At 37.3% G+C, this 13,806-nt stretch overlaps 1 protein-coding gene across 1 annotated transcript in view; it reads right to left on the bottom strand.

Annotated features, from left to right (window-relative positions):
- PREX2 (phosphatidylinositol-3,4,5-trisphosphate dependent Rac exchange factor 2) overlaps nt 1-13,806 on the bottom strand; it is a 267,626-nt gene that overhangs the window by 98,115 nt on the left and 155,705 nt on the right. The window contains exons 24-26 of the mRNA XM_063079604.1: nt 9,585-9,807; nt 8,270-8,477; nt 1,671-1,850 (exon numbers count right to left, since the gene is read on the bottom strand). Of these exons, the coding sequence (XP_062935674.1) occupies nt 1,671-1,850; nt 8,270-8,477; nt 9,585-9,807 (611 nt within the window). The remainder of the gene's footprint in view (nt 1-1,670; nt 1,851-8,269; nt 8,478-9,584; nt 9,808-13,806) is intronic.

The raw sequence follows: 13,806 nt of genomic DNA, 5'->3' as shown, positions 1-13,806 counted from the left end.
GGGCCCTAGCCCTAGCAATACAATTGGCTATGTCAGCAGGATTCCAACAATTGCCCAAGCCCTGCAATAAGTAAAAAGGGTTTATTTAACTTTAAATTTATAGTTAAAATTTCTATCTTGACCAAGAGGGACACTGTGAGAGTAATTTTAATTATCTGATAACTAAAACTTGAGGTAAGAACATATTTTTAGATACATAATTTCCCACTGGAGAAAATCCACAGATTCCTATTAAAGAGCATGTTGGTATCCTTAGAAGCTGAAAGTAAATGAAATGGTAAAAGTGGTTAATCTGGTGACGTATTATTAAGTCGTGATATATTATTAAGTCTTTAGGAATAATTAACTCTATGTAGTCGTGAAAGCCCTTTCCGGAAACATAGAAATTGGGATGGTAGAGTGGTTAAGAGCAAAACCGTGAAGCAAGACCACCTGGTCTCTTGGGTAAATGATGCAGCTCCTGTGAGTCTCAGTTTCCTCATACGGAAAATGGAGTTACTACCAGAACCTGCCACATAAGGTTGTTAGCTATTAGTTTGTGATAGACATCTCTGATGAGGATAACTTTGATTTAATTAATATTTACACAATATCTTTTCAGGTGAAACACTGTGTAATAAACAAGTGTGAATAAGACAGTTTTTGCCTTCAGTGGATGTAAATGAAACAGGAGATGCTGAAACTGCACACACAGCATATGTGGCTAGTTATGACAGTTCTCAGTGACGTTTCAGGTGATAGGAAGAAAAGCACTTTCAATTAAGAGTTCATTGGAGGAGCCGCCATTTAAAAGTCTGGTAGGAAGATGACACAGAGAGTGGGGGGAAGGTGCTATGGGCTGAATTGTGTCCCCCAAAATTCATACACTGAAGTCTAACCCCAGTGTCTTAGAATGTTACCTTATTTAAAGATAGGGTCTTTACAGAGGTAATCAAGTTAAAATGAGGTCATTAGGGTGGGTCGTTAATCAAATATGACTGGTGTCCTTATAAGGAGAAAAAAAGTGGACACAAAGACACTTATAGAGGTAAGATGATGGGAAGAGACATGGGGAGAAAATGGCCAATTTCATGCCAAGTAGAGAGGCCTGGAACAGACCCTTCCTCACAGCCCCCAACTTAGCTGACACCTTGGTTCCAGACTTCCGGCCTCCAGAAGTGTGTGATAATAAATTTCTGCCACTTAAGCCATCTAGTTTGTGATCCAGTGTTACAGCAGCCCTAGAAAGCTAATACAGAAGGCATCCAATAGAAGAAAAACACAAAGCTGGTCATGGAGGTGGAAAGTGAAGTTACTCCCATTAGCTTGGAACATGAAATACAAAAGAAAAGGGAGAAACAGGACAAAAATAACTCCTATTCACTCCCCAATAAACCAATGATCAGAAACAGATATTTGAAAACAATGCTCATCTAGGCACAATTTTCTTAGGTCCATGCAACTGGAGAAAAAAAATGCTTTTTCCCGGTCATTCAAATTATAAAACGAGAGAATTTAAAAGATTGTGTTGTCCCATTATGCTTTATCTGGGGTTGGTAATAACAGGTGATTATTTTGAGACAGCAAGAAACAAAATCAGGAATCAAAAAAATCTGTTAAGACCTCTAAGGAAAATACAGAATCATATTTGACTTTGTTGATCAAATGAGTTTGAAGAATTAATAAATTACCTGTAAGAGTCTCTGTTGCTGATGGTGTCATGACCTGAATCTTCCTGCTCATCTCCTGCTACATTAAAACAGACTCGTTTGCTGTTTCTTTCTCCCCTCTCATTGTCACTGTCTGTTGGTATTATGCATTCTGATGTCTTACGTTCCAATTTAGGAGAATATGTTATCAAAGACAGAAGGCTGCAATGTGATATTAAAAAAAAATTAAATGCATGTTTTCAAAGTGGTTGCTACAGATAACTAGCTTATTCGTTTAATATGATAGGCATACAGATATTTCCAGAGTGCTTCTGTGTTTCACATCACATAAATATTCTATTGAATAAAAAGCATGTCACAGGAAGCTGGTTTCTTCTTCTCAGAGTCAATAATAGAAACAGCACACAATTGAAAACAGAAAGCTGTATTCAAATCCAGGTTCTGCCACTTATTAACTTTGTTATAATAACAAAGCTATGATAGTTCTCTTTGACAGTTCTCAGATGGGGATGAGAATAACCAGCCCCCACAAGTGCTGTGAGAATAAAATAAGAACATATTCCTGCAGAACAAGTATCACCTCTCTCCCCTGCCATTTCCACCACCACCACCATACGGAAACTACCTGGGAAATTTTAAAGTGCTAACCATATTAAAGCCCAAACACTTAGTATACTTTAATATCCTCACTGGCTCACCCTCAGATACTAAAACCCCACCTGCCTTGGGTTCCTCACAGTCTTTCTCTATTGATTGTATTGTCAATTGCTCCTCACCGTACACACAGCAGTCCTGGCCTTACTGATTGTGAGACTCTAATCAGAGTCACATCCGAGGACAAATCAAAAGCTCTTCTACTTGGCTCAAGGCTAGAACACCACACTCAGCCTGAATTGGCATAAAATCTGATGACGACTTTGAGTGGCTACTGATGTCACCACTCTAGGCTTGAATGTTTGGCTGTAGAATGCTTCTGGTAGCTCAAAATTAGGCAAAAATGGAACCGGTCTTTATTATTAAACAGTGTGCTATAAAACTTGCAACAAGAATTAAACCATATCTAAACAAGGGGCCCACACGTGGCTTCTCAAGCCAACAATCTCTTCTCATTTACTAAATAACTATGCCACTCATTTCCAATCCATAGCACAGATCTTGACATTCATTTTTTCCTAGCAATGAAATATTTATTTTATTTCAAAATTATGAAAATATCTTATACTTCATACATATCCCATACATACAAACCCAATGCTGTGCACTGAGTAAATACCTGTTAAACGATTTCACTAATTAATTAAACACACTTATCGCCCTATGCGTTGTTGTTGGTGCTCTGGATAGAGCAGTTAGTTAAAACGTACAAAAACCCCGACCTTCTCAGAGCTTAAATCCTACTAGAAGGAGACAATAAATAAGTAAACTTCATAGTCTGTCAAATGGGACAAATGTTAAAGAGAAAGCTAAAGAAGAGAAGGAAGCACAGAGCTGCACTTTCAAGTAACGTAGCCAGGTAAGGTCTCACTGTGAGGTGACATTTGAACAATATTTTGGCATTTGATAGCTTCTAGAGACTAGTGAAAGTTGGAGGAGCTATATCACATTGCTCAAGGCCCTGTGAACATTTTTAATAACTGAAAGCTCTGGATTATTATTATTACTTTTATGTCATGTAAGACAGATTGTGTATTTATTCACTCCCTCCACCCAAAAGATTAAAACATTAGACTCACTCCAATTACCCAAGATCCATTCAGCACAGACAGATGAACTCTGAATACCAAAGAGGAAAGATATGCAGGAGTTCTCACTTGGCAAGGAGTCCTCTGTGTTTATGCATCTTTTAAATTAGAAATCATGGGGCTAAGCAGAAACATTTTTTTCAAAGTTATATGAATTGTATTCACATATTTGCTTTTCATTTTAAACGGCTGCAATCAAGTTTACACTGACCCTGTGGGAATAAGTGTTAGGCTTACCAACACATGATTTTAAAAAACATGTTTCTGATACCCTGTGTTTGCTTAAAGTTTCTAGATTTTGAAAAGCAGCACTAAGACATCAAACTATAATATTTTATTTGTGCACGCAGAAACATATTCCTTTGCTTTTCTCTATATACAGTATTAAGCTGCCTACTAAAGGGCCATTAAATAAAATCCTGAGCAACGTGCCCTTCCAGATCAATCTCCTCCTAATGTCGTTGATTAATATAGATTTTTGAACACAGTATATTGCATTTACCTGTGTGGTTTTAAATACCATCATCATCATCATCATTATCATAGCTAACATTTGTTGAGCTTTTATGCCAGTCGCTGTGCTAAGTACTTAACAGGTATTAATTCATTTAATCCCTGAAACCACCTTATGAGGTAGGTGATTTATTACTATTATCCCCATTTTATTAATATCCCCATTTGGGGGGAGTAGGGTGGTCACCGGTACTGTTCACCACATCCCAGATCTGCTGGGCACATGGCTGGGTGGCATCCCTAACCCCCTAAGGATAGGCGTGGCCAAGTGACTTGCTTAGCCAATTCAATGTGAGTGGACATGACAAGGGCCACTTCTAGGTTGAAGCCTCTAAGTCGGGGCAATTTGCTTCATCTCCTGCTCAGTGACAATCAGAGATGGAGCTGATGGTGGCTCTGTCAGCCTGTGACTCTAAATGAGGACAATGTGGAGCAGAGACCACGTGACCCAAGATGGACATGTGGAATGAGCAAGAAAGAAAACTTTCTTGTTTTAAGTCTGTGAGACTTTAGAGTTCTTGTTAAGAGTGAAGGGGGTAAAAAACGGGTATTGTATAGAAACTAGGTAATGTCTAGAGAAGTATGGCACGTGTAACGGGGGCAGAGGAGCATCTACTTAATATCAGGGGACTAGACCTAGCCTCTCTACGGATCTACCATTAGCCTGCCACTTGAGTACCCAGGAGGCCAGCCACACAGACCTCAGAGGCAGAGCCAAGTAGACACCCTATAGTGGGCCTGAGTTTGTCATTTTCCAGGAAGAGAAAGTGGTTAGTGCAGTGGAAAGTGGTTAGAGCACAGGGAGATGAGTTTGGAGAGGTAGACAGGGGCAGACTGTGTAGGATCTTGCAGGCCACAATAATGCATTTGATATCACCTTAGTTGCAAAGTACTGCCATTAAATGGTTCTCAGCAGGGGACTAGCACACTTCGCCTTTACAGATCTCTCTGGCATCTGCTGAACATAGAATGTATCAGACAGAGGCACAGCTTGGAAACTCCTACGGAGATTCTACTGGGGGATGATGACCCATCTACAATGATAAATGTGAAACATTCTAGGGTACAACTTACAGAACCCGATGGGGTATTAGAGGTGGAGGGGAAGGACAGAGAAGAATCAGAGATGATGTCTGGATTCTGGCTTGATGAACTGAAGCAATGGGGAATACTTTACTGAGAAGGGGAAGACCTTAGTGGAGGAGAAGTGAAATAGATTTGAGTATGAGAAAATATATAATTCAATTCTGGAAACATGACTTTGAGGTGTCCCAGTGTCATAACCCAAATCACAGAGGGACTATGAGAATGAAATAAGTTATATATAGTATAACCATGCCTGGCACATAAACACCTACAATAAATGTTGTTTTCTGTATGAAGTTATGCCCTCTTTTTGTACATGTACCAGCAAAATGCTTGGGGGAACATTAAAGATAATTCCACCACCAGCACCACCATTCCTGTCTATAACCCCCAGGTCACTCACTAACTGTCCCATAGCGCAGCTTGCTCATCACGCAGTCCTGGGGCATCTGGCAGCTGCAAAGTGAAGTCTGTTTTCAAATTTCCTATCTTCACTAGCCCCCAATACTCTTCATTCATTTCCTCCCTGTGAGAATATACGATTCCTCTGTTTTAAAATCCCATCAAAGTTTGGGACTATCCATAATATATTTTTCCTTTTAGTTATTTCTAGTATCCAAGTGTCATTAACTGGAAAATAACCCATTAAAGGGCAAAAGTATTTTAGCTTCTCAAAGTGAAACGGAATCATGAAGCCTTGATTAAATTCATAACATCATATCTCATGTTACTAGACAGAAAATTCATTTCTAATTCCATCTTTGGCTCTAAGTAGGAGGATTTAGTGAAATACCTATGTGCTCAAGAAAATTTTATTTCTAGCAGAGGTGTTCCCAAGTGACACGGTAACCAGACTTTATAATAAGACAAGTTCAACACCAGCCCCTTTTACAGGAATGAATTTCTAGTAAGGCTAGCAATGATGAGGTGTTATAAGGCAATTTCTCTTAAAATTTGGCAACACATCTGAGCTTTTCTCCCCTGCAAAGACATCTCTGTCTGATTAATTACTACATAGTAAGAAAATTGTTTGGTAACTAGTTTTTTAAATAATTTGCTAAGCTTGACTATACTGCAGCATCTCTGAATACTAAGAGCAATGGGAAATACAGGCACTTGGACAACTGTGCTGTGTTAAGGTGATTATATTGCATACTGAATTACATGGAGATATTTATATTTAGAATTTAATTATGTGACGTACACAGAAAAGACCACATTAGTTTCTCTAATCATTTGCTCATTTCATGTCACTTTTCCAATAAAAATACACAGTTGGGTAAAGGCTTTTAGAATAACAGAGTACAGAAATCCTAAGTGAAAAATAATTATTTTAACTAGGCTTAGTTGATAAAAATAATAACCACTTCCTGCAACTAGTACTTTAAATATAAACATTTTAAACCAAGAAAGGCAACTCCTTGGCTCAAACTTTTCTTGAAAATATATCAACACAACCTTAACTTATAAAAAAAAAAAAAAAAAAGCCAATAAATTAACAAAGTCTGGACAATCGCCAGACGGTGCTGAATCGTCAGTGCATTAGAAGCTTAGACTCCAAGCAGTGTCTGCTGAGGCCTGGCAATAATCCTGCCACTGACAAATGACTCACCCAGAAAGTGGAAATAATAACTCTTAACCTAACTTGATACATGGGACTGGTCCAGATATTCTCTTAAAGCCCCTTGGAGAGCCAGGATCTATGACTGAATGCCACTATTTCTTTGCCCTATTAATAATGATTCTTATTCTATACACTTCCCTAAATACTTCAGCAGGAAAATAACTGGTTTCTAAAACAGAACATATCATATAAAATCCTATTTTTTCTATAAAGCAAAATAAACTGTTTAAAATATGAACTTCTCTGTCACAAGGATTCCAAGACAATTCAAAAGTATCACACAATTGCTGAAGAATAGTCTGTTTTCTTAGCAACCTCAAACTGTTTAGTTCATCTGTAAATGGAGAAGTCACAGGATAATATACAAAACATTATAAGTAATTTTTTAAAACGAGCATCTGAGACATAGGAAAACAGAATTTTAATTCTTAATTACTCATAAAACTTCAGAACAAATAGCATAGTAAATAGTAAATATTTGATAATATTTTTTTTAAAAATATGATGCATCTACTGTGCTGATTTTGATCTCTAAATTTTAATGATGTATGAAATAAAATATCATGCCAACTATGACTCCATCAGTATAATGTCCAATTACAATGAAGGCTTAGAGTAAGTTTTAAATACTTGTGGCAAAACTGAATTAGCCATGGAAGAATGGGATGACATGAGTCTGTTACGTAAACAACACGTATCTGGCAGCAATTTAAATCAAAAACTTCATAAAGGGAGCACAATAAAAACAGGATAACACTGTTTATACTGTTTTCAGAATCTACCAACTTCGGATATATTTGATAATTTCCATCCCTTGAATGGACGAGCAAGCATGATATCAGGCACTATGCTGATTGCTTTTGTATTAATTTGTAAAATTCTCACCACAAACTTATAATCCATTACTGTCATTCGTCCACTTCTACAGATGAGAAACTGAGATTCCCTAGATCCCATGTCCTTTTGACTACAGAGAGCTGCTTGAGTCCGTGTCAAGCAGATCATACACCACGCTGTGCCACATTATCCTGCAGAACTCAAGCAGTTCGCCAACCCACCCATTCTTAAATAAGAATTAGAGTCGATCTCCGGAAAAGTGCTTGTTAACTGCCTCTGCCTTCTCTTGGTTAAAACTTTCAAATTACAGACACAGCCATTTGCGTTATTGCTTAGTAGGCCATTAATTCATTCAAAGCGGAAAAAAAAAAAACTTGGTCCTAAAGATACATAAATTGTTCATTTACTCATTTAACAAGTACGTTAAGCACTTATTATACCTTATATTTTTTATAAATATCTATTGCATGCATATACATCAAAGATTGTAATACGAGTAAATCCCCATAGTTAGTAGTCTTTCAAACATATTTTTCAAGGTAATATTTTCACAGTGAGACTTATTTAGTGTTTTCCTATAAGACAGAATTTTGTCATTTTCTCCCCTGATATTAAAAGCTTATTTAAAATATATATCTATATATGCTTGTCATTTTCTAAAATTGTTTTGAAGGTATTAGATGAAGAGGATCTATATGATCAGCACAAATCTCCCACATTTCCAAAAACTAAAGAGAGAATGATTGGGTTTTTCAAAAGTCACATTTTCTACAGCTCTTTCATTAGGCAAACTTAAAAGTGCCTTATAAAATACTTACTCATCGATTTGACAAACACACATCTCCACCTCTTTCAGTGCAGTCTGGAGTTTCCCCAACAGTTTCTGATAGATATCTTGGGTTTCTAAATCTTCTTCTTTTAACAAATATCTGAGCCCATGACCATCTTGCTGTCCCAGTGACAGACCTGAAGGGGCCGCCATGGTTGTAATTGTATGCTGAATGTACACCATAGGACTCAGTTTCCCTGAGGAATTAAAATCATTCCATAGTAATATTTATTACCTTTAACTTACAATAGCAATGCAGTCCAATTAACTTTATTTATTTTATAACTGAAGAAAAATTGTATATATTTACTGTGTATAACGTGACGTTTTGAAGCATACATACACTGTGGAATGACTAAGTCTGGGTAATTAACATATGCATTACTTCACAGTTATCATTTTTCTGGTGAGAATACTTACATCCACTCTCAGCATTTTTCAAGAATACAATATTGTTAACTACGGTCACCAAGTTGTACAATAAATCTCTTGAACTTAGTTAGTCCTATCTAATTGAAATTTTGCATCTTTTGATCAATATCTCCCCAACCTTTCGCACCCCCTCCTGCCCCCCACCAACTACTCCAGCCTCTGGTAACCACCATTCTACTCTATACTTCTATAAGATCAACTTTTTTAGATTCCACATATGAATGAGATCATGCGGTATTTGTCATTGTGTCTGGCTTATGTCACTTAATATCATGTCCTGCAGGTTCACGCATGTTGTCAGAAATTACAGGTTTTTCTTCTTTTTAAGGCTGAATAATATTCCACTGTATGTATACATCATATTTTCTTTATACATTCCAATTAATTTTAGAAGTCTAAGATTACATAAAATAGAATGCCGATCCAATGCTGAACTTAATTCAGGAATTAAAGCTTGTAGGGAGTTATAATTAAAAGCTAAGAAGACAGTTCAATCCCTAGTCCTATTGCAATGGTGCAGAATGGCATTAGACATCCCTGCAGCTGCTCCTCTGACATTGTTTCTCAAAGCGACAGGGCCATTTCAGATTAGTGACTTTAACAGCAAGATGAGCTGTGCCTATCACGTGAATAAAGAAGACAAAAGCAATCGTCCTTCTTACGAGAAAAAATAATAAAAATTCCTAGCTCCATTTTCATTCAAAGTACACGTATGCATAGTAGTCAACATTATTATAGTGAGGAATCCTTCCTTTATAAAAGTTCAGGCCTGCTTACACATCAGGAATCTATCAGATTTCAGGAATGCAGAATTAGCTATGATTGCCTACATTACTTTTCATGAGTTGATAAAGTTTCAAAAGCTAGTATACCTTGCTCAGAAGATTTATTTTCTTTGTCATGAGAATTATGCTTCCTACTATCCAACTGAACACCAAATGCACTCCCCAGGGAGGTTGATGTTTTGGGATAAGAAACTTCCATCACATTGACATGGCAATTGGTAGGGCAGAAATCACTGCTGTGTAGAGGGGAGATTTTAGATTTGGCCTGTTTAAAAGTGGGCCAGGCTCTATTCTTCAGTACACGAGAAAACTGCAAATTAAAAAAGAAATAAAATGCAGTTGAACACACAGTAATAACTCAAATATTTCATTTGCATCATGCATAACAAAATTAAAAGAAAATTAAATTATAGCAACTGGAACGAGTGAAATAAATTAAAAGTTGTTAGAAATTAAATTACTTCAAAACCCAAATATTCTTAATAAAGAAAAGCAGTATAAGTAGCAAATGCACATACTTCCTCTGAAACTCTGATTGCAAGTTAGGGGCTAAAAGAAATGAATTTCAGTGACCAACTCAAATCCACAGGTTCCCAGCAGCTGGGAGAGTCTGATAGAGAAATTGGTGTTCCAGGACATCAGGATAAAAACAAGATCTCTAAAGCAAGGTAAGGTGGCAAAATAGGGTAGCTATCAGGTCAAAAGTGGAAGAAGATGGGATAATTCCAAACTTTGTCATAAAGCCAGTCCAAAGCATGAGTCTGCATACAGGTCAGACCGCAAGGTATGATGGTGGTGACCCAGAATGACAGGACAACTTTACCTCCCACGCCTCCTGTTAATCACTGCTGAGCACCGGGGAGGGACAGGACCAGCCTGAAGAGTGGCATGCACTCTGCTTTTATGTCATTGAGAATCATGTGACACTCAAACGATTTATACAGCTTCCAAGAGGAGCCACCCCATTGCTTCAAACCTTGCAGTGGGTTTCCATTCCAATCCATCCACTCCTTGCCATGGTCTAGAAAGCTGCCCCAAGCCTGGTCCTCACCTAGCTGATCTGTCTCAAGCTCCCTGCCCGTGGCTCCCTAAGCTCCCTCTGGACTTCACCTAGTTCCGCTTGCACACCACCTACTCACTCTGGGCCTTTGTAAAGGTGTTCAGTGTGCCTGGAATGGTCTTCTTCCCTCATTTCTGAACTTTTTCCTATGCATCTTCAAGTTCCATCAAGTCATCAAAAGGCCTTCCTGAGCCTTACTCTAGGTTCAATTTCCCTGGCCACACACTAGGTTACAGCACACTGTAGCCCTCCTTATCATTATAAATAATTACCTTATCTCTAGCTCCTGTAGCAGGTGGTAAACTCCATGAGGATAATACCTACGCCTGTCTTGTGCACCATAAATAGGGTATCTCATAGAGCTGAAATGTACTGTAGTCTCAAAAGCAAAGGACTGAGTCACTGACTACCTATGTTCTAGTCATGGCTGTCACAATAATAAATATGATGTTAGGAAAATCACCGTCTTTTTGTCATTCTTAGTAAAATAAGGGATATGGCTTAAATAATCTCTATGTTCTCATCTCGCTTGAAAATTATAACCATAATCTGACCTATTTATTCTACTAGTAGAGTAATAACATGGGGATTGAACAAAATTGAATATTAAGACTAACACTGGTCATTGTCTAACTTTTCTAGGTTAAATTCAAGAATAAATATCAAAATATTTAAATAAATATCAAAAATCACATCTAATATAAACTCACCATTAGAACATGGCCTCTCTTATTTGTATATACAGACATTATATACGTTTTTATATACATACACACAATCGTAGGTATAATATGCAAATTAAGCTGTTCTCAAATCGCTTGACAGAAGCTCAGCAAAGTGCTAGCACACAGTAGGAATCTAAATGGAACTGGACTGAAATGCAGAAAATTATTAACAAAATTACTTACAGATTTGATAAAAATGTATGGTAAAAATATCCTGGACACTAAAAGACAGGAAGGAATTTAGAGAATTCCTGGTGGATCCCCCTCACTTCATTAATAAAGAAATTGTGAGCTGGAGACTTGTAAGAGACAGCTAGAATTTAAGGCCAGATGCAAAATTTCAGTTGGAAGTTCTTTTCCACTATTATTGCAGGATAATAGTCTCAGATAAAACTCCCAAGGCACACACAAAGGCACACCAATCAATTTTATTAAGTCACAGCATCCATCATAATAGGAAGTTACTCTTCTTTTGCCTTCTTCCATTTTAACCAATTATCCAACCACTCAAAAATAGGAAGACAGGCGTCTATGCCAGACCCTGTGCTAAATGCTGCAGATGCAGCCCTTGCCCTCATGGAGCCCATGATCTAATAGAGAACATGGGGAAAAACATGTAACATTATTGTCATATATAACACATATTATAATTATATGTACCATATGTACACAATGTATGTATATGTACTTCAATTAGATAGAGGGGACCAGAGCCCAACTGGGTGTTTTGAAGAAAGTAAAGGTGAGAGAGTGAGACAGCATGTATAGACAGGAGGTATAGATAGCTCTTTCAGGAGAGAGATCAAAGAAATGGAAGAGTAGAGAGAGAGAAATGTAAGGGCCAAGAAAAGTCCTTATTTTTAATATAGGTGATATTAAAGCACATTTGTATACTGACAAGAATAAACAATTCTTGGAGATTAAAGTTCAGGTTTTTAATATATTGGTAGCTAATTCATGAATTATCGACCAAGGCAACACATTTAAAATCAAATTATAGTCACTTGACTAAAAGTCAGAAATAATACACAATGCTGTGGACTAAATGTCCTACCCTAAACGCACTGGAAACAATCTCCATTGTAACAGTATTAAGAGGGTGGGAAATCCTACTACAGTAATTGAAAGGTGGGGCCTTTAGAGGTGATTAGATTGTGAGGCCTGTACCTTAATGAATGGATTAATCCATTGATGGTTTAATGGGTGGTCATGGGCGTGATTCTAATGGCTTTAAACGGAGAGCAAGTGAGGAGGTGAGCCCACTTGCTCAGCCCATTCTCGCCATGTGAAATCCTGCCTCACTGTAGAAAAAGGCCCTCATCAGATGCGCCTTCTGGACCTGGGACTTACCAGCCTCCAAAACTGTAAGAAATGAATTCTATTTCTTTATAAATTACGCAGTTTCAGGTATTCTGTTATAAGAAACAAACACAAAGGTAAGCTATTATTTTGCAGATAGTCTCCCACTTCAATTAAGTGTAAAACCTCTTCGGTGTGGAGTCATAAAAGTTTTGTTTTGGACTGCCTTTTGGGGGAAGGGGACATGGGGAAGAATTTTACCCACAATTTTCCCAGTCCATATATCAGTTTGAGGATTATGTGGCTTTCTTAAGTGAAGGTACTTGGAATCTTCAAAGTAAGGCTTCCACTATCTTTTGAATGCATATTAAATATTTATATCTAGGAAGTACCCCCAATACTCAAAATAAGTTCAATTACAGAATTCTTCTAAAGCAGAAGAATGACTCTAGAATTAAAAAGGGTTCCCAGGACAATTTAGGGTGAGAGAGTTCCTTCAAAAGAGGCATCATAGTTTTATGTTCGAATCACCTACAAGTCATGCTCTACAGAGAATAAATGCCTGTTTAGGATTCATTCAGGTCTCTGGTAAGATTTAATCTTGTCTCATGCATGTGCCAAAAAACATCTGTGGCCTATACAGCTGGCCAAGAAATCTATAGCAGCCTGGCTATAAAAACTGTAGAAATCAACTGGTTTCTATTTTTAAAATCTAAAACTTTTAGAGTCAAAATAAAGTAAAGGCAGCCTTTTTGAGATTTTAGTTTCTATGGATACATTTTATTTCACAAAAAGAGGAGTGTTGAAGCCTTCGTGCAGAAAAAAAATATGTTGCTAATAATAGCTTAAGAGTAAATATGTGAAAATTAAAATCTATATTCACAGATGCTATGATTTCTGTTGACATGGGTTTGATACATAAACAGAGCCAACTTTATATGACCTATTAAGACTGTCATCTTAGGTATCTACGTCTTATTCAAATTGGAAAGATCTTTGAAATATTTTCTTGTTATGACTCTGCTTCTCTAGTCAAAAAGACAGCTAATTATTTTAAATATGTTTACGGTCAAGTGGGAAGATGAAAAGGAAAGCTTTTAAAGCACCTAGGCCCTGTTTGACTAGATGTTTCTTTTTATTTCTAAATTAAAATAAAAATAAGCCAGACAGCATTTCATAGGACTGACATTTGGTCTGCTACTTGCTGGCCCTATGACCTCAGGCA

This window comes from Cynocephalus volans, chromosome 15 (assembly GCF_027409185.1).
Source record: "Cynocephalus volans isolate mCynVol1 chromosome 15, mCynVol1.pri, whole genome shotgun sequence".
Taxonomy (NCBI): Eukaryota; Metazoa; Chordata; class Mammalia; order Dermoptera; family Cynocephalidae; genus Cynocephalus; species Cynocephalus volans.
The sequence above is the reverse complement of the archived record's forward strand: the minus strand, read 5'-3'. Positions and strand labels throughout refer to the sequence as shown.